Genomic DNA, 20,207 nt, shown 5'->3' on the forward strand with positions numbered 1-20,207 from the left:
AGAGAGAGAGACAGCTTAACTTTATTTGTAAAGGGTAACCATCATTAAACTACTCTGATATCAAAAGAATATTCTAAATTCTCCAAATGGGCTTCCTCTTTTTCCCTATCATACTGAGATACATGTTAAATAATAACAGGACAGCTGTCTCTTACTGTTACTTACAGAAAGTACTCAGAAAATTTTAATTACTACTATTATGTAACAGGTATTATGTTTGGTAATTTTACATATACACGTATGCAAATACACATATGTGTTTTACAAATCCTCCCATGGAGAGGTGGAATCTGTTTCTCCACCCTGGAATAAAGGCTTGATTATAAATTGTTTTGGCCAATGGGACATTAGCAAACTAACACAAGCAGGGGCTTGAAAAATGTTTATGTACTGGGGACCCTCTTTCTTGCTGATGGAAATCTTTCCACAACCATGTAAACAAGCCCACACTATGGATGAAAGACTGTGCCCACTCTTACCACTTCTATTCATTATTGTTACTAGCGGACTCAGCCAGCGAAATTAAGACAAGAAAAACAGAAGGAATATAGACTGGAAAGGAACAAGTAAAACTATCTTTATGATTATGATTAACTAGAGGAATACAAATGAAAACCACAATAAGAAACCACTACACACATTCACTAGAATGGCTCAAATTAAGAAGTTTGATTATACCAAGTATCGCTGAGGATGTGGAGCAACTGGAACTTTCATACACTGCTGATGGGAATATAAAATATTACAGTCACTTTAAAAATATTCTGGCAGCTTTCTAAAAAGTTGAATATATAACTATCATACAACCCAGCCATTCAACTACCAAGTATTTACTGAAGAGAAATGAAAGTATATGCCCATACATAGACTTATAAACAAATGTTCACAGTAGTTTTATTTTTAGTAGCCAAAACATGGAAACAACCCAAATGTCCATCAACAGGTAAAAAGATTACGGAATAACCATAAAATGTACTCAACAATAAAAAGGAATAAACTAATCAATACATATAACCATATGATGAATCTCAAAATCATATGCTGACTGAAAGCAGTAGACAAAAATTATATAGTGCATGATTCTGTGCTGGTTTGAAACTGTCATGTACCACAGAAAAGCCTTGTTTTTCTAATCCTGATTCAATATTGCAGGGTAGACCCTCTGATTAGGTTGTTTCCATAGAGGTATGACACACCTAATTGTGGTCATGTCCTTTAATTAGATTACTTCAATGGAGATGAGACACACCCAGTTGTGGGTATGACCTTTTGCTTAGATGGAGATGTGACTTTGCCCATTCAAGGGGGAGGTCTTGATTAGTTTACCTCAAAAGAGCCAACACAGATAAACATTTAGGAGAAAGCTCAGACACAGATGTTTGGAGATGCAGAAGCCAGGAGCAGAGAGAGCCAACAGAAGCTAGACAGGAACAAGAGCCCAACATATGTCACTGTGTGTCTTTCCATGAGATGCTTGCTAAGAGATGGAACAGATTTTTTCCCCAGAGCAGCTAAGTCAAGACAAACTTAGAGAAAGTCACTGGAATCAGAAGTTAAACGCAACAGAACCAGGAACAAGGACCAGCAGATGCCAGCCACATGCCTTTCCATGTGATAGACACTGGTCTTTCTTCAGAGTCAAGGTATCTCCCCTTGGATGACTTAGTTTGTGCATTTTTAAGGCCTTAGAACTAAAACCTGTAACATAATAAATTCCCTTTATAAAAACCGATACATTTCTTGTATATTGCATTCCAGCAGCTTCACCAAACTAAAACAAATTTAAGCCCAACAGACATCACCATGTGCCTTTCAATGAAATGCTAACCAAGCCAGAAAGAACCTGAAGAGAGCCATGGAAAGCTAAGAGAAGAAATCCAGAGTTACCCCAAAGAAGCTAAGAAAGAACCAGCTCGCCATGTGACTTTCCAGGTAACAGAAGAAACCCAGATGCCATTTGGCCTTTCTTCAGAGTCAAGGAATCTTTCTCTGGATGCCTTAATTTGGACATTTTTATGGCCTAACAACTGTAAATTTGTAACTTAATAAATCCCCTTTATACAAGCCAATACAGTTCTGGTATATTGCATTCTGGCAGCTTTAGCAAACTAAAACAGATTCTATGTATAGGAAATTCTATAGAGCTACTAAAACTAATCTATAATTAAAGAAAGAAGATCAGTGATTACTTCAGGCTTGTGGTGGTGGTGAGGGAGACTGACTACAAAGGGGCATGTGGTAACTTTGGAATGAAGAAAATGTTCATAATCTTGATTGTAGTGATTGTTTTAAAGATGTTTACTGTCCTAGTTTGCTAGCTGCCAGAATGCAATATGACCAGAAACAGAATGGCTTTCAAAAAAGGGGAATTGAATAAGTTGCTCGTTTACAGTTCTAAGGCCAAGAAAATATCCCAATTAAAACAAGTCTATAGAAATGTCCAATCAAAGCATCCAGGGAAAGATACCTTAGTTCAAGAAGGACAATGAAGTTCAGGGTTTATCTCTCAAGTGAGAAGGCACATGGCAAACAGAGTCACGGCTTCTCTCTCATCTGGAAAGCATGTGGCGAACACGGCATCATCTGCTAGCTTTCTTTCCTGACTTTCCTTCACGAAGCTCCCTGGGAGGCTTTTTCCTTCTTCATCTCCAAAGGTCGCTGGCTAGTGGACTCTCAGCTTTGTGGTGCTGCAGCATTCTCTGCTCTCTCCGAATCTCGAAACTTATCAAGACCCACCCCAATGGGTGGAGACATGTTGTCACCTAATCCAGTTTAACAACCACTCTTGATGTAATCACATCTCCAGGGAGATGATCTGATTACAGTTTCAAACATACAGTATTGAACAGGGATTATTCTGCCTTTACAAAATGGGATTTAGATTAAAACATGGCTTTTCTAGGGAACATACATCCTTTCAAACCAGCACACTTGCATATGTCAAAACTCATCAAGTTGTATACTTTAAATATATGTAGTTTATTACACATGATTTATATCTCAATAAAGCTGTGAAAATATTTGCCAAAAACATAGGAGAGACCTTTTCCTAAAAATACAATAGAATAGTTACTTCATTTGCTCTTTATAGCTGGAGGGGAGAGGGAGTTAGAGCTAACTGTTTCTTCATATTCCCAGTAAAATGCATATGGTTAATAAGCAGGACATTCCTGTAAAGATGGAAGGAGATCAACTCTCAGACTAGGATAAAGTAACTGCCAAGGATTAATACTTAATCATGAAAACTATAATCAGAAGTTAGTAAGGAGAACAGCAATTTTTACCCTAGAGCTTTTCTTACTCAGTTCATTTTATCTAGGTCAGTGTGTTCCAACTTGGGTAATACATGAACCTCTTGTGAAGGAAAAAAAAATTCTTACAGATCACCTGCATTGCTTTCAATTATTTTGATACTTTTGGAAATATGTATAAGCATCATTTTTGCTTACAGCTCTGGGATAAGAGAGTAGAAGAAAGTATTTGTGTGTTGTATGCACCAACTGATGTTCAAGATTTTTTTTTAATAACTTTCATTTTAAACCATTAATTATGCCAATTATTTTCTTTTTTAAACAATGAATTGGTTTTAAATCACTACTACATTAATGATGACAGGCCAATCTATTTATTAGTGGCCCCAAAACAAAATTCTAAAAATTAAAATATTCAATGAAAATGCCATAGTACTTACTGCTAACAAAACATTGCAAGTTGGTACTTACAGAGATAAATGAGGATCCATGCAATGCAACTACTCACAAAAATAACAACAAATAGGAGGGTAAAAACGAAATAATGAAAAAATTCAAAAAAGGGCAAGAAAAGAAACAGAGCAGAAAGGGCAAACAACACAAAATAAGATGCTAGGTTTCAAACAAAATGAAATTATAATTATGCTAAATTATAAAAGACTGAATAAGTGATCTACTGCTATTAACAAAGTACCCCAAAACTTAACAACTTAAAGCAATAAAGATTTATTACTCAATTTCTGTGAATCTGGGGTGCCTTAGCTGAGCGTGCTTGGTTCAGTCTCTCATGTGGCTGCAACCAAGGTGCCAGTCAGGACTGCAGTCATCTCAAGGGTTGACTGGGTAAGCTCACGCAAATGGCTGCTGGGAGGCTCCAGGTTTTCACTGGCTGTTGGCTGACGATACGTTCTCTGGCGCGTGAGCCTCTCCATAGGGTGGCTTACAACATGGCAGCTGGCTTCCCTTAGAGCAAGTGAGAAACCAGTTTTCTTGCAACCTAATCTCTGAAGCTAAAGACAGTCACTTTTGCCATATTCTATTCTTTAAATATGAGTCATTAGGGCAAGCCCACTTGCACCCACTCAAGGGGTGCAAATTACACAAGATCACTGGGGGCTATGGAGCTGCCTAGCAAAATGACCGGCCACACCAGTTAAAAGATAGAAATGCTATTCAATCATAAAAATGAAGTACTAATATAGGACACAACATGGGTAAACCTTGAAAACTAAGTTAAACGAACCCAAACACAAAGGTCAAATATTATATGATTTCATCCATTTAAATGTCACGAATAAGCATATCAGACCCTCTCATCTATGGACAACTGATCTTTGATAAGGCAATCAAGCCAACTCACCTGGGACAGAACAGTCTCTTCAATAAATGGAGCCTAGAGAACTGGATATCCACATGCACAAGAAAGAAAGAGGACCCATATCTCACACCCTATACAAAAATTAAATTAACTCAAAATGGATCAAAGACCTAAAGATTAGATTGAAGACCATAAAACTGTTAGAAGAAAATGTAGGGAAATATCTTATATATCTTATACTAGGAGACGGTTTCCTAGACCTTACATCTAAAGCAAGAGCATTGAAGAAAGAAATAGGTAAACGGGAACTCCTCAAAATTAAACACTTTTGCACATCAAAGAATTTCGTCAAGAAAGTAAAAAGACAGCCTACACAATAGGAAACAATATTTGGAAACGATATATCAGATAAAGGTCTAGTATCCAGAATTTATAAAGAGATTGTTCAACTCAACAACAAAAAGACAGCTGCAGCATTAGAACCCCTTTCTGGGGTGTCCTTGAAGGACAGTGGTGAGGGGATTTCCTCCCAGTGGGCAGAACTTAGAGTAGTGCACCTGGTTGTTCATTTTGCTTGGAAGGAAAACTGGCCAAAGGTGCGTTTGTATACTGACTCATGGGCTGTTGCTAATGGTTTGGCTGGATGGTCAAGGACTTGGAAAGACCATAATTGGAAAATTGGTGACAAAGAGGTCTGGGGAAGAAGTATGTGGATAGACCTTTCTGAGTGGGCTAAAACATGAACATATTTGTGTCCCATGTGAATGCACACCAGAGGATTACTTCAGCAGAGGAAGGTTTTAATAATCAAGTGGATAAGATGACCCGTTCTGTGGATACCAGTCAGCCTCTTTCCCCAGCAACTCCTGTCATTGCCCAATGGGTTCATGAACAAAGTGGTCATGGTGGTAGGGATGGAGGTTATGCATGGATTCAGCAACATGGACATCCACTCACCAAGGCTGACTTGGCTACAGCCACTGCTGAATGCCCAATTTGCCAGCAGCAGAGACCTATACTCAGCCCCCAATATGGCACCATTCCCTGAGGTGACCAGCCAGCTACATGGTGGCAGGTTGATTACACTGGACCACTCCCTTCATGGAAGGGGAAGCGATTTGTTCTAACTAGAACAGACACATACTCTGGATACGGATTTGCCTTCCCTGCACGCAATGCTTCTGCCAAACCTACCATCCGTGGGCTTGCAGAATGCCTTATCCATCGTCATGGTATTCCACATAGCATTGCTTCTGATCAAGGAACACACTTTATAGCAAATGAAGTGCAGGAATGGGTACATGCTCATGGAATTCTCTGGTCTTACCATGTTCCCATCATCGAGAAGCAGCTGGATTGACAGAACGGTGGAATGGCCCTTTGAAAACTCAATTACAGTGCCAACTAGGTGGCAATACCTTGAAAGACTGGGGTAGTGTTCTCCAGGAAGCTGTATATACTCTGAATCAGCATCCACTGTATGGTGCTGTTTCTCCCATAGCCAGGATCCACTGGTCCAGGAACCAAGGGGTGGAAGTGGGAGTGGTACCACTCACTATTACCCCAGTGATCCACTACGAAAATTTTTGCTTGCTGTCCCTGTGACCCTGAGCTCTGCTGGTCTACAGGTTTTAGTTCCAAAATGGGGAGTGCTTCTACCAGGAGAAACAACAATGATTCCATTGAATTGGAATCTAAGACTGCCACCTGGTCACTTTGGGCTACTTATGCCACTGGATCAACAAGCCAAGAAGGGGATTACATTATTGTCCGGGGTGAATGACCCTGACTATCAGGGGGAAGTAGGACTGCAACTACATAATGGAGGTAAAGAAGAGTTTTCTTGGAATATAGGAGATCCCCTAGGGCATCTTTTAGTACTACCATGCCCTGTGATTAAAATCAATGGAAAACTGCAACAACCCAATCCAGGCAGTACTACCAATGGCTGTGAAACTTCAGGAATGAAAGTTTGGGTCACCCCACCAGGCAAAGAACCACAGGCAGCTGAAGTGCTTGCTGAGGGTAAAGGGAACATGGAATGGGTAGTGGAAGAAGGTAGTGATAAATATGAACTTCGACCACGTGATCAATTACAGAAATGAGGACTGTAATGCTGTTTTGTTCATGTTATACTATTTAAGTTGTAAGATATCAAGTTTAAGAATGAATATTACCCAAGGATTTACACCCTATTCTGGAGAGATTTCACGTGTTTCCAGTTATATGCAGGACAGTTGAGTATTGTTAGGTGAAAGAAAAAATGTATTTTTTATTGTTTTTTATTTAGAAATTAGGTATGGTTTAAGGTGGTATGTATAGCTGCCAAGTAGACAAGGGGTGGACTGTCATGGTCAGGTTCATGTGTGAACTTGGCCAAGTGGTGGTACCTGTTTGTCTGGTTGGGCAAGTGCTGGCCTGTCTGTTGCGATGAGGACATTTCACAGAATTAAATCATGATCATGTCAGCTACATCCACAGCTGATTCCATTTGTAATCAGCCAAAGGGGAGTGTATTCTGCAATGAGTAATGCTTAATCTGATCACTGGAAGCCTTTTAAGGAGGATTCAGAAGAGACAGGCTCTTTCTGTTTTGGTTGGTGAGCCTCTCCTGTGGAGTTCATACAGACCCTCCATCAGAATCGTCGGCTTCACAGCCTGCCCTGCGGATTTTGGACTCTGTGTTCCCGTGGTCACATGAGGCACTTTTATAAATTTTATATATGTGAGTGTTCCCTGTTGATTCCGTTTCTCCAGAGAACCCTAACTAATACAACAAGAAAGAGCAAAAATCGAGGACTGAACAGCAAACCTGGAGGAACCTGAGAAAGAACAGCAAACTAACCCTAAAGCAAATAGAAGAAGAGAAATAACAAAAATTAAAGCTGAGATAATTAATGGGAGAACAAAAGAACAAGAGAAAGAATCAATAAAACCAAAAGTTGGTTTTCGAGAAAATTAATAAAATTGATGGGCCACTAGGAAGACTGACAAAGAAAAAACGAGAGAGGATGCAAATAAACTAAATCAGAAATAAGAAGAGGTGGTTACCACAGACCCTGAAGAAATAAAAGAAATCAAGAGAGGATACTATGAACAACTATACACCAATAAACTAGACAACTTAGATGAAATGGACAAATTCCTGGAGATACATAAACAAGCTACATTGACTCAGGAAGAAATAGAAGATCTGAACAAACCAATCACAAGTAAAGAGATTCAATCAGTCATCAAAAATCTTACTACAAAGAAAAGCCTAGGGCCAGATGGCTTCACAGGGGAATTTTATTAAACATTTCAAAAAGAACTAACAGCAATCCTGCTTAAACTTTTCCAAAAAACTGAGGAAACAGGAACCATACCTAACTCATATTATGAAGCTAATGTCATTTTAATACCAAAACCAGATAAAGATGCTATAAAAAAGGAAAACTACTGGCCAATCTCCCTAATGAACATAGATACAAAAATTCTCAATAAAATATTAGCAAATCGAATCCAACAGCACATTAAAAGAATTATACAACATGACCAAGTGGGGTTTATACCAGGAATGCAAGGATGGTTCAACACAAGAAAATCAATTAATGTAATAGCACATTAACAAATCAAAAGGGAAAAATCACATGATCATCTCAATTAAAAGCATTTGACAAAATTCAGCATCCTTTTCTGATAAAAACACTCCAAAAGATAGGAATCAAAGGTAACTACCTCAATATGATAAAGAAAATACATGAAAAACCAATAGCCAGCATCATACTCAATGGAAAGAGACTCATAGCCTTCCCCCTAACATCAGGCACAAGACAAGGATGCCCACTGTCACTGCTATTATTCAACATTGCGCTAGAAGTTCTAGCTAGAGCAATCAGGCAGGACAAAGAAATAAAAGGCATCCAAATTGGAAAGGAAGAAGTAAAATTCTCATTATGTGCAGATGATTTGATACTATACTTGGAAGATTCTGAGAAATCTACAGCAAAGTTACTTGAGCTAATAAACAAATTCAGCAAGGTGGTAGAATATAAAATTAATGTGCAAAAATCAGTAACATTTCTATACACAAGTATTGAGCTGGCTGAGGAGTCAGTTAAGGAAAAATTCCATTCAAAATAGCAACTAAAAGAATCAAATACCTAGGAATGAAGGGACATAAAGAACTCGTGCACAGAAAACTACATAACATTGCTAAAGGAAATCTAAATAGATGGAAAGACATTCCCTGCTCATGGATAGGAAGGTTAAATTTAATTAAGATGTCAATTCTCCTCAAATTGATCAACAGATTCAACACAGTACCAATCAAAATTCCAACAACCTACTTTGAAGACTTGGAAAAGCTAACTACCAAATTCATCTGGAAGGGAAAGAGACCCCAATTAGCTAAAAGCATCCTTAAAAAGAAGAATGAAGTGGAAGGATTAACACTCCCTGACTTTAAAACCTATTATAAAGCCACAGTGATCAAAACAACATGGTACTGGCACAAAGATAGAAGCATTGACCAATGGACTCGAATTAGGAGTGCAGATATAGACCACCAACTCTATGGTCAACTGATTTTTGCAGGCCCCCAAATCCTCTGAACTGGGACAATTGGTGTTTTCAATAATTGGGCATGGAGTATCAATAGCCAAGAGAATGAAAGAGGAACCCTATCTTACACCCTACACAAAAACTGACTCAAAGTGGATCAAACACTAAATATGAGAATTAGCACCTTAAAGCCTCTAGAAGAAAATGTAGGGAAACATCTTCAAGACCTAGTAATAGGAGGTAGCTTCCTAAATTTATACCCAAAGCACAAGCAACACAAGAAAAAATGGATAAATGCGAACTCAAAATCAAACGTTTCTATACCTCAAAAGACTTCGTCAAAAAGGTGAAGAGGTAGCCAACTCAATGGGAGAAAATATTTGGAAATCACATATCAGACAAAGGTTTGATTTCCTGCATATACAAAGAAATCATACAACTCAACAACAAAAGAACAAACAATTCAATTATAAAATGGGCTAAAAATATGAATAGGCATTTTTCTTAAGAGCAAATACAGACGGCTCAAAAGCACATGAAGAGAAGATCATTTTCACTGGCTATAAGGGAACTGCAGATGAAGATTACAATGAGATACCACCTCATACCTATAAGAATAGCTGCTATTCTGTTGCTGGGAACGTAAAATGGTACCACCGCTGTGGAAGGCAGTTTGGCAGTTCCTCAAGAAGCTAAGTACAGAATTGCCATATGATCCAGCAATACCATTGCAAGGTATCTATTCAGAGGACATGAGGGCAAGGACACAAACGGACATTTGCACACCAATGTTTATAGCAGCATTATTTACAATTGCCAAGAGTTGGAACAGCCCAGATGAGTGGCTAAACAAACTGTGGTATATACATACGATGGAATATTTATGCAGCTGTAAGACAGAGTTATGAAGTATGTAACAACATGCATGGACCTTAAGGACATTATATTGCATGAGATTAGCCAGAAACAAAAGATCAAATACTGTATGGTCTCACTGATACGAATTAATATAAGTGAATGAACTTGGAGAACTTCAGTTGGGAGTAGAGACCATCAGGAGATAGAAATAGGGCAGATACTGGGTAACTGGACCTGAAGGGGTACAGACTGTGCAATGGACTGATTGTAATAATTCAGAAATGGATAGCACAATACTACCTAACTGTAATACAATAATGTTAGAGCACTGAATGAAGGTGAATGTAAGAATGATAGCGGGAGGAGGCCTGGGGGCACAAATGAAATCAGAAGGAAAAATAGATGATAAAAACTGATATGGTATAATCTAGGAATGCCTAGAGTGTATAATGATAGCGACTAAATGTATAAATTTAAAAATGTTTTTGCATGAGAAAGAACAAAGGAATGCCAATACTGCAGGGTGTTGAAAATAGATGGTATTTAATATTTTATAAGTTTAACTTATGTGTGAGACTAAAGCAAAAAATATTTATTTGGTACAAAATTTATATTTTGACTAGTACATTTCCTAATATAACTTGTGTGGACAGCTTAATTGAACACTGTAAGTACATGGAAGCTTGAGTAGGGCATGAGATTTTATAGGTTTGTCGAGAGTGATACCCCAAAATAAATACCAGAGGGATTTGAACAGTGAATAAAAAAGTATTTGCAAAGTCCCCTTGAGGGAATGTTGAGAAAGGGGAAAAATTCAACTTTCCCAAGTGGAGAATTCTTGATATTCTCACAAGCAGTGGAGACAGCCAAAGCAATAGGCTGAGCCCCCAATCTTGGGGTTTGTACATATGAAACTTAACCCCACAAAGAATAGGCTAAGCCTCCTTATAATTAGGCTTAAAAGTCATCCCAAGAGAACCTCTTTTGTTGCTCAGATGTGGCCTCTCTCTCAGCCAACACAACAAGCAAACTCTCTGCCATCCCCCTCTCTACATGGGACATGACTCCCAGGGGTGTGGACTTTCCTGGTAACGTGGGACAGAAATCCTAGAATGAGCTGGGACTCAGCACCAAGGGATTGAGAAAACCTTCTCGAACGAAAGGGGGAAGAGCAAAATGAGACAAAATAAAGTGGCAATGGCTGAGAGATTCCAAACAGAGTGGAGAGGTTATCCTGGAGGTTATTCTTACACATTAAATAGATATCACCCTTTTAGTTAAGGTGTAATGGAGAGGCTGGAGGGAACTGCCTGAAAATGTAGAGCTGTGTTCCAGTAGCCATGTTTCTTGAAGATGATCGTGCAATGATACAGCGTCCTCAAAGTGACTGTGTGATTGTGAAAACCTTGTTTGTCTGATGCTTCTTTTATCTACGGTATGGACAGACGAGTAAAACATATGGATTAAAAATAAATAAATAATAGGGGAAATTATGTTAAAATAAATTTAGTAGATTGAAATGCTAGTGATCAATGAAAGGGAGGGGTGAGGGGTATGGTATATATGAATTTTTTTCTGTTTTCGTTTTATTTCTTTTTCTGAATTGATACAAAGGTTCTAAGAAATGACCACGATGATGAATATACAACTATGTGATGAAATTGTGAATTATTGATTATATACGTAGAATGGAATGATCATATGGTAAGAATGTTTGTGTTTGTATACTGGTATGTTTAATAAATAAAATAAATTTAAAAAAAAAAGAATGGCTGCTATTAAACAATCAGGAAACTATAAATGTTGGAGAGGATACAGAGAAACTGGGACACTTATGCATTGCTGGTAGGAACGTACAATGGTACAGCCACTATGGAAGACTGTTTGGTGTTCCTTAGGAAACTAAACATCGAGCTGCCCTATGACCCAGCAATAGCACTACTTGGTAATACCCAGAGGAGCTAAAAGCAACGACACAAATGGACATTTGCACACCGATATTCATAGCAGCATTATTCACAATCGCCAAAAGATGGAAACAAACCAAATGCCCATCAACAGAAAAGTGGATCAACAAAATGTGATACATACATACGCTGGAATATAATGCAGCCGTAAGACAAAATGACATCCTGAAGCACATGACAAAATGGATGAGCCTTGAGGACATAATGCTGAGTGAAATGAGCCAGACACAAAAGGACAGATACTGTATGATTCCACTTTATGACCAGCATAAAGGTATAATCAGAGACTTATAATACAGAATTCAGGGGACTTAGAGATACATAGAAGCTAGAGATGGGTGAACCATTAACTAATGAGGTTGAACTCCAATGTGAGGAGCAAAAGTGATTCTCTAGTGGGTCTAGAAGTAATAGTACCATATTGAAGATGAACAAGATTGAAAGGGATTGTATAGACCTACGTGTCCCATTGACTCACACTAGAAATATGAATGAGTTCTTGCAAGCATTATTTCAAAGATGATTCTTATATAAAGAGTGTTTAAGTCCAGGGTACAGGGGGAAACTACTATTGCATGCTATGAGCTATGTTCAAAAGGAAACCATCAGCACTACCACAGCAACAGCAGAGGTAAATAATGGGGTGAGGGACAAGAGTTAAGAGGACATTTAGATTTCGTATTTGGTGAGGGTGTAGTTATTGGTTTTCTTTCTCTTGGGAACAATGAAATTATTTAAAATTGAGAATGCTGATGGACTGTGGACTTTGGGCCCTCTACATGATGCCTGATGAATGCAGGTAGCTGAAGGATGCACTGATGGAGATGTAGAATGGCGACTAATGGTGTATACTTATGAATGAAGGCTGTGCTGCTACAAAAAGGAACAATGTCATGAGGTATGCAACGATGTGAATGAACATGTCAGACATTTGGTGAGACAAAATAAGCCAGAAACAAAAAACAACAATGGTATGGTCACCTTTAGAAAATGCTTATAAGAAAACAGGGGCCTAGTTGTAAGCTCTAAGAGCAGACACATCAAGTCCAGAGTGGTGATTATTATTTCTGGACTCTGAGAGGCTGTTTTATAGCTATAACTTGATATTTAGAGATAAGAACGAAGCCCAACAGGTTGGAGTTAAAGTAATTCAGAACACAGGAGTAAGGAAGACAGTGTCTATATTTTAGAAGCACACATACTCTTTGAGACCAATGGAAGAAAGGTTTAAAAGATCTGGAACTGAAATTTTTTGAAGTGCATAATCTAATTCAACCTATCTGTATAGCTCATTTGAACAAGTGAAACACAGAGAGCACAGAATAGAAAGAGGTCCTTTAATCCAGAGGGCCTTTAATCCTGTATAGATTATTGTAATGCCTGGAAACATCCTAGAGTATATTAACCAGATAATCAAAAAGTATGGGCAAAGTCCCCTGAGGGAGGGGAGAAAGAATATAGAACTATTAAGCCTTACCATCAAGGAATCCCCTGATACTGTGTCAAACTTTAGGGACACCCAAATCAACAGGCCACGCCCTTAATCATGAGGCTTACTCTTGTGACGCTTATGTGGGTAGTGGAGAAGCTTAGACTACCTACAGGCATGCCTAAGAGTTAGTTCTGGAGGACCTCTGTTGTTGCTCAGATGTGGCCTCACTCTTTTTAAGCCCAACTCTGCAAGTGAAATCATTGCCCTCACCTCTACATGGGACATGACATCCAGGGGTGAGTCTCCCTGACGACATGGGAGAAGGCTCCCAGGGATGAATCCAGACCTGGCACCGTGGGATCAACAATTACATCCTGACCAAAAGGTGGGAAAGAAATGCAATTAATAAAGTATCAGTGGCAGAGAGAGTTCAAATAGAGCAGAAAGGCTACTCTGGAGGTTGCTCTTACCCAAGCTTCAGTTAGACCTTGCTACTTATCATAACCTGCCAACCCCCAACCAGGACCATTCCAGCCAATCCTAAAGAACACCTAGGGCAATTTATAAGATTCCACAAGGGTTCCAGGCACTAGAGTAACTTTTCAGAAACTACGACCTACAGATGGGTCCCTGATTCAGGTAAGTCCTGAAACCTAGCCCAGCCTCTCCAGAACATCAGATAGTTTCATCTCCCTACCCCATATTAGTGACAGACCCTTTCAATATCAAAAATCTAGAATTGCCATAGCCCAAACAACCTTAATGAGCGGTATGGAAAGATCAAAGGTGATAGTGAAATTATACAAAGAAGAAAGGACTGAACAAATGAATATGAATGCTGAATCATTAAAATGATATAGCTTTTAGTGTCCAGTATTATAGAACAGCTAGAAGTAAAAACCTAAAATTGTGAAATTGTAACCCAATTCAGTCTGAAATATGTTCTACAACTAATTGTGGCACTGTGCTTGGAAATTTATAGCTTTTTTGTATATATGTTATTGTTCACAAAAAAAGGAAGAAAAAAAAGTCAATTGTGATGATAAAAAGTATTTAAGCCCTCTAGCCTCCTATATTCTGGAGCAGCTAAAAGGAAAAATACGAGAGGATCATATGATAGTCCATGACAAAGTCTGGGATCTATCCTATAACCACTTTTTTAAGAGCACTTTAAAAACTATTGCTTTTTTACTCCTGTGTTTTGTATATATGTTATACTATACATTTAAAAAGTTTAATTAAAAAAAAAAGAACATTTCAGTGTGGGCCAGTGTGGCTCAATAAGTAGAGTTCTCACCTGCCATGCGGGAGACCCGGGTTCATTTCCCAGTGCCTGCCCATGCAAAAAAAAAAAACACATTTCATTTTATTAATCTTTTCAATGGCTTCAATTTTTAAGTTATTTCTTAAACTTTTAATTTTCTTAAAAATTAAATGCTATGTTTACATTTTCTATCTGTTTGTATTTCAGATCTAATTATATTTTATATAATTTTAATATCATTTTTAGCTCTCATTGAGCCAAAACTGAAAATAAATTTTAACAGCAAACTATTAAGAGTACCATGAAACCAGCACCTTTAAACATTACTAAATACAGTGTAAATGCATACAATGCTTGCAAATTAATTTAAAAGCCTTAATCCTTTTTTAATAACTTTTTTACTGCATAATATAACATATATACAAAGCAAAGAAATAAAAAAGCAATGTTTTCAAAGCACTCTTTAACAAGAAGTTACAGTACAGATTCCAGAGTTTGTCATGGGCTACTATATGATCCTCAGATTTTTCCTTCCAGCTGCTCTAGAATATAGGAGGCTAGAAGGCATAAATATTTATCATTACAATTGACTTTTTCCTTTTTATGAAAAATAACATATATTATAAAAAGCAATACATTTCAAAGCACAGCACCACAATTAGTTGTAGATCATATTTCAGAGTTTGACATTGGTTACAATTCCACAACTTCAGGTTTTTACTTCTAGTGGCTCTAAGATACTGGAGACTAAAAGGTATCAATGTAATGATTCAGCAATCATATTCATTTGTCAAATTGTATCTTCTCCGTATAACTCCACCATCATTTTTGATCTTTCTATCCCTCTAAGAGTGTTTGGGCTATGGCCATTCTAATTTTTTCATGTTGGAAGGGTCTGTTACTAATATGGGGTAGGGAGATGGAGCCATCTCATGTTCTGAAAAAGCTGGACCCTCTAGGTTTCAGGACTTATGTGGTTCATGGACCCATTTAGAGGCTGTAGGTTCCTGGACAATTATACTAATGCATGGAACCCTTGTGTAATCTTATATATTGCCCTAGGTGTTCTTAAGGATTGGCTGGAATGGTCCTAAAAGCTTTAATCTTTTTACTCTCTAAGTCTGCTATTAAAAATCTAGCCTCAGGGGCCACGGTGGCTCAGCAGGCAGAAGCGCTTGCCAGAGGACTGGGTTTGATTCCCGGTGCCTGCCCATGTAAAAAAAAAAAAAAAAAAAAAATCTAGCCTGAGGAAAAAAAAAGAAAAAAAAGACCACACATAAAAGATAGTCTTTGCTACATACAATACTGAAAAATTGAAAATAACCTAAATGTACAAGAAAGAGATTATAAATGGAGGTTTATTCAAAACAGACAATCTTATAGGCATTTAAAAATGCTAATAAAGAATTCAAATCATAAATATGTATATGTCAAATGAAAAATAACACAAGTTGATATGTAGTATTATTACAAGCAAGTTAAAAGTATGCATAATAACAGCAGGCAGAGTTCTCACCTGCCATGCCAGAGACCCAGGTTCGATTCCCGGTGCCTGCCCATGCAAAAAAAAAACTAAAAATAAAAAGTATGCATAATAAAAAGGAAACACCATAACATGCTAATACCATATTAATCAAAGCTAAGATACATTAGTAGTTAGTCAATTCAAAGATGCTAAGACGTGAAAAAATGTACACAGTAGAATCAATAAAATATGATAGCAATTATGACACATAATAGAAGTGTTTCCTCCTTTTTTTCTAGTATTCAAATTCTCTATAGTGTGTATTTATTTTGATAACGCATAAATATTTAATTTTTAAACTATTAAGCATTAAAATAGTATTTGATTTTAAAACAACTATTTAGTTATAGTTCTACTGATTAAAGTAAAATAAACTTATAGATACATTTTCTTTTGCCTTCTGAGTAGACACTGTCTTCATAGGTTTAAGAAATTGCACGAACATATTTTAAACAGTAATATGCAATGATATATACATACACCATGTTAACGAAATTATTCACCTAGAGAAATTGCCTCATTCCACATAATACATTTATTCTTAATACTAATGAAAAGAAATATCAAGAACTCAAAATAACTTCTTAAGCACAAAGTAAACCACAGCATACACTTTCATGTCTATCATTATAGTTGAAGGACAGTGGTATGTGAGATTTCTATGTCTAGCATAGTAAATGAACTGATTATGCTTTGATGAGTTTTATTTTCAATTTTATACTGTCTTAATTTAAGCGAGTCCATTCAGGGACTGTTACTCTAGCAAAAGGATAAGAAATGCATGTTTTAAAAAAAACACCAGGTCTATGAAGATTATATTCTTAACAAAGATGCTTAAAAACAAAAGTGATTTCTTCATAAAATGAAAGTCATGTTCTTAAGCAAAGTCCTGATGCCTAAGATTTTGTAGAAATGACTATAAATGCCTTTTTTCAACAACTCTAATATTCCATAAAAATCTTTCCAATGGGCGTATAAATAACAATAGGGAAATGCAGTAAACCAGATTGCATATAGTTTCATTTAATATGGTATATTTAATTCCAAAGAAAATGGATGAAGTTTCTATCTTTCCTCTTCATAATCTCAGCCCATATTTTATTCTAACAGATTACATGATGATATTTACTGGATGAGTTTGATGTTGATCCTGGGAAGAAACTACAATTTATCTAAATGGATAGTATGGCTTGGATACTTTGAAGGAAGAATTAAATTCTAGGAGTTCTAAGAGCATGACCAAAAAGTCACCCCTACTGAGCTCATTTTCTTCTCTTAAGGAGTTAATGGATCAAGAAAACTCTATAAACTTAATTTACTATGTCACAAAGCATTTGATGATACAGCACATCAGGAGTCTGCAGTCTTTTTCAATTAGAAGAAAGCAATGCCACATCCAGCTTTGGGGTCTCATCTTCACATGTGCATGACTAGAAAAGAAAGCCCCTTCCCTACTAGCTCCAGAAGAAATATCCCAAAGAAGGACTCTGACTGGCCTAGTATGAATCATGTGCCTAGCTATGTACAAAATGCCAAGTCTGTTACTAGAAGGAAAGATATAAAAAGGTGCTGATAAGTTAAAGATGAGAACTAATACAATATACAAAAGGAGTCAATTAATAGATAGATTATACCAATATAACTAAACCATTCTAACAGAGTTTCGGGAAGACGGTGGAATAGGATAGGTCAAGTTCACCAACTCATACAACTCAACAACAAAAGAACAAACAATCCAATTATACAATGGGCTAAAGAGATAAATAGGCATTTTTGTGAAAAACAAATACAGATGGCTCAAAAGCACATGAAGAAAGGCTCATTTTTCATTGGCTATAAGGGAAATGCAGATCAAGACTACAATGAGATATCACCTCACACCTATAAGAATGGCTGCTATTAAATAAGAAACTATAAATGTTGGAGAGGATGTGGAGAAATTAGGACACTTATGCACTGCTGGTGGAAATGTATCATTATACATTTACAGCCGCTATGGAAGACAGTTTGGCAGTTTCTTGGGAAACTAAATATCAAGCTGCCCTATGATCCAGTAACAGCACTACTTGGTATATACCCAGAAGAGCTGAAAGCAGTGACACAAACAGACATTTGCACACCAATGTTCAAAGCAGCATTATTCACAATTACCAGAAGATGGAAACAAACCAAATATCCATCAACAGACAGGTGGATCAACAAAATGTAGTATATACATACACTGGAATATTATGCAACTGTAAGACAAAATGACATCCTGAAGCACATGACAAGATGCATGAGCCTTGAGGACATAATGCTGAGCGAAATAAGCCAAACACAAAAGGTAGATACTGCATGACTCCACTTTTATGATCAGAGAAAATGTAAAAACTGGAGGCTTATAATACAGAATATAGGGGACTTCTAGGTAGAAGCTAGAGATGGATGAACAGTTAGCTAATGAAGCCGAACTCAAATGTAAGGTAATAGAAGTGAAGCAGTTCTCTAGTGGGTCTATAAGTACTATTATCATATTAAAGGTGAACATGATTGAAAGGGTGTGTGTATACCTATGTGTTCCACTAATTAACACTAGAAATAAAATAAGTCCTTCAAGAACTACTTCAAAGGTATGATTCATGTACAAAGAGTGTTTAAGTCAAGGTTCAGGAGGAAAACTGCTATTACATGCTATGGGCCATATTTAACAGGAAAATATACAGCATTATCACAGCAACAGCAGGGGTAAATAATGGGGGGAGGGACAAGAGTTAAGGGGAGGTTTAGATTTCCTATTTGATGAGGGTGTGTTTATTGGTTATCTTTCTCTTAGTAACAATGAAATCATCTAAAATTGAGGGAGTTCATAGATTATGGACTTTGGGCATTACACATGATGCCTAATGAATGCAGGTGGCTGAAGGATGCACTGAGAAGTAGACTGGTGAACAATGGAGTACATATATGATCAAATATTTTGCTGCCACAAAAAGGAATGACATTTTGAGGCATGCAATGATGTGAATGAACCTGTGGGACATTCGCTGAGGCAAAATAAGCCAGAAACAAAAGAACAATTATTGTATGGTCTCCTTTAGAAAATGCTTATAAGAAAACACAGGCCGAGATTTTAAGCTCTTAGAGCAGACATATTTAGTCTAGAGTGGTAATTATTATTTCTGGATTTTGAGAGGCTGTTTACATATATATATAATACAGGAGTAAGGAAGACAGTGTCTTTATTTTAGAACCACACCTACTCTTTGAGACCAAAGAAAGAAATACTCATTTTGTCTGAACCTAAATTTTCTGTAGCATATAATCTAACTCAACGTGTCTGGACAGTTCATTTGAACAATCGAAACAGGGAGCCAAGAATAAGAATGAGGGCCTTTAATCTTGTATAGCTTAATGTAATACCTGGATACCCCCTAGAGTATATTGAACAGATAATCAAAAAGTATTGGCAAAGTGTTCTCGCCTGCCATACCAGAGACCCGAGTTCGATTTCCAGTGCCTGCCCATGCAAAAAAAAAAAAAAAAAAAAGGTATTGGCAAAGCCCCTTGAGGGATGGGAGAAAAAATATGGAACTATTAAACTTTACCACCAGGGAAACCACTGCTACTGTGTCAAACATTAGGGACACCCAAATCAATAGGACAAGCCCTTGATTTTGAGGCTTATTCTTGTGAAGCTTATATATATAGCAAAGAAGGTTAGCCTACCTATAGGCAGGCCTAAGAGTTACTTCTGGAGGACCTCTTTTGTTGCTCAGATGCGGCCTCACTCTCTCTAAGCCCAACACTGCAAGTGAAATCACTGCCCTCCCCACTAGGTGGCACACAACATCCAGGGTTGAAAGTCTCCCTGGCAGCATGGGATCAACAATTCCATCCTGACCAAAAGGAGGAAAAGAGTGTGACTAATAGTGTCAGTGGCTGAGAGAGTTCAAATAGAGTTAGTTGAGAGGCTATTCTGGAGGTCACTCTTATGTAAGCTTCAATTAGACATTGCTACCTATCATAACTTGCCAAATCCCAACCAAAACCATTTCTGCTAATCCTAAA

General features: G+C 37.4%; 1 protein-coding gene across 6 annotated transcripts in view; it reads right to left on the reverse strand.

The window, feature by feature from the left end:
- Positions 1 to 20,207, reverse strand: part of ABCD3 (ATP binding cassette subfamily D member 3) — a 116,041-nt gene that overhangs the window by 86,966 nt on the left and 8,868 nt on the right. Inside the window, exons 1-3 of one of the 6 annotated variants that reach the window (XM_077120200.1) lie at positions 13,639 to 13,897; positions 3,985 to 4,214; positions 679 to 723 (exon numbers count right to left, since the gene is read on the reverse strand). The exons of 1 other annotated variant lie outside the window; for it this stretch is intronic. Coding sequence is in view for 1 of the 5 variants with exons in the window: in XM_077120199.1 (XP_076976314.1) it covers positions 14,666 to 14,701; positions 16,149 to 16,192 (80 nt within the window). In the remaining 4 variants the exon portion in view is untranslated. Of the gene's footprint in view, positions 1 to 678; positions 724 to 3,984; positions 4,215 to 13,638; positions 13,898 to 14,665; positions 14,702 to 16,148; positions 16,208 to 20,207 lie in introns of those variants that run through there. 4 more of the 6 variants (XM_077120201.1, XM_077120199.1, XM_077120202.1 and 1 more) reach the window with 4 other exon arrangements.

This window comes from Tamandua tetradactyla, chromosome 11, assembly GCF_023851605.1.
Source record: "Tamandua tetradactyla isolate mTamTet1 chromosome 11, mTamTet1.pri, whole genome shotgun sequence".
Lineage (NCBI taxonomy): Eukaryota > Metazoa > Chordata > Mammalia > Pilosa > Myrmecophagidae > Tamandua > Tamandua tetradactyla.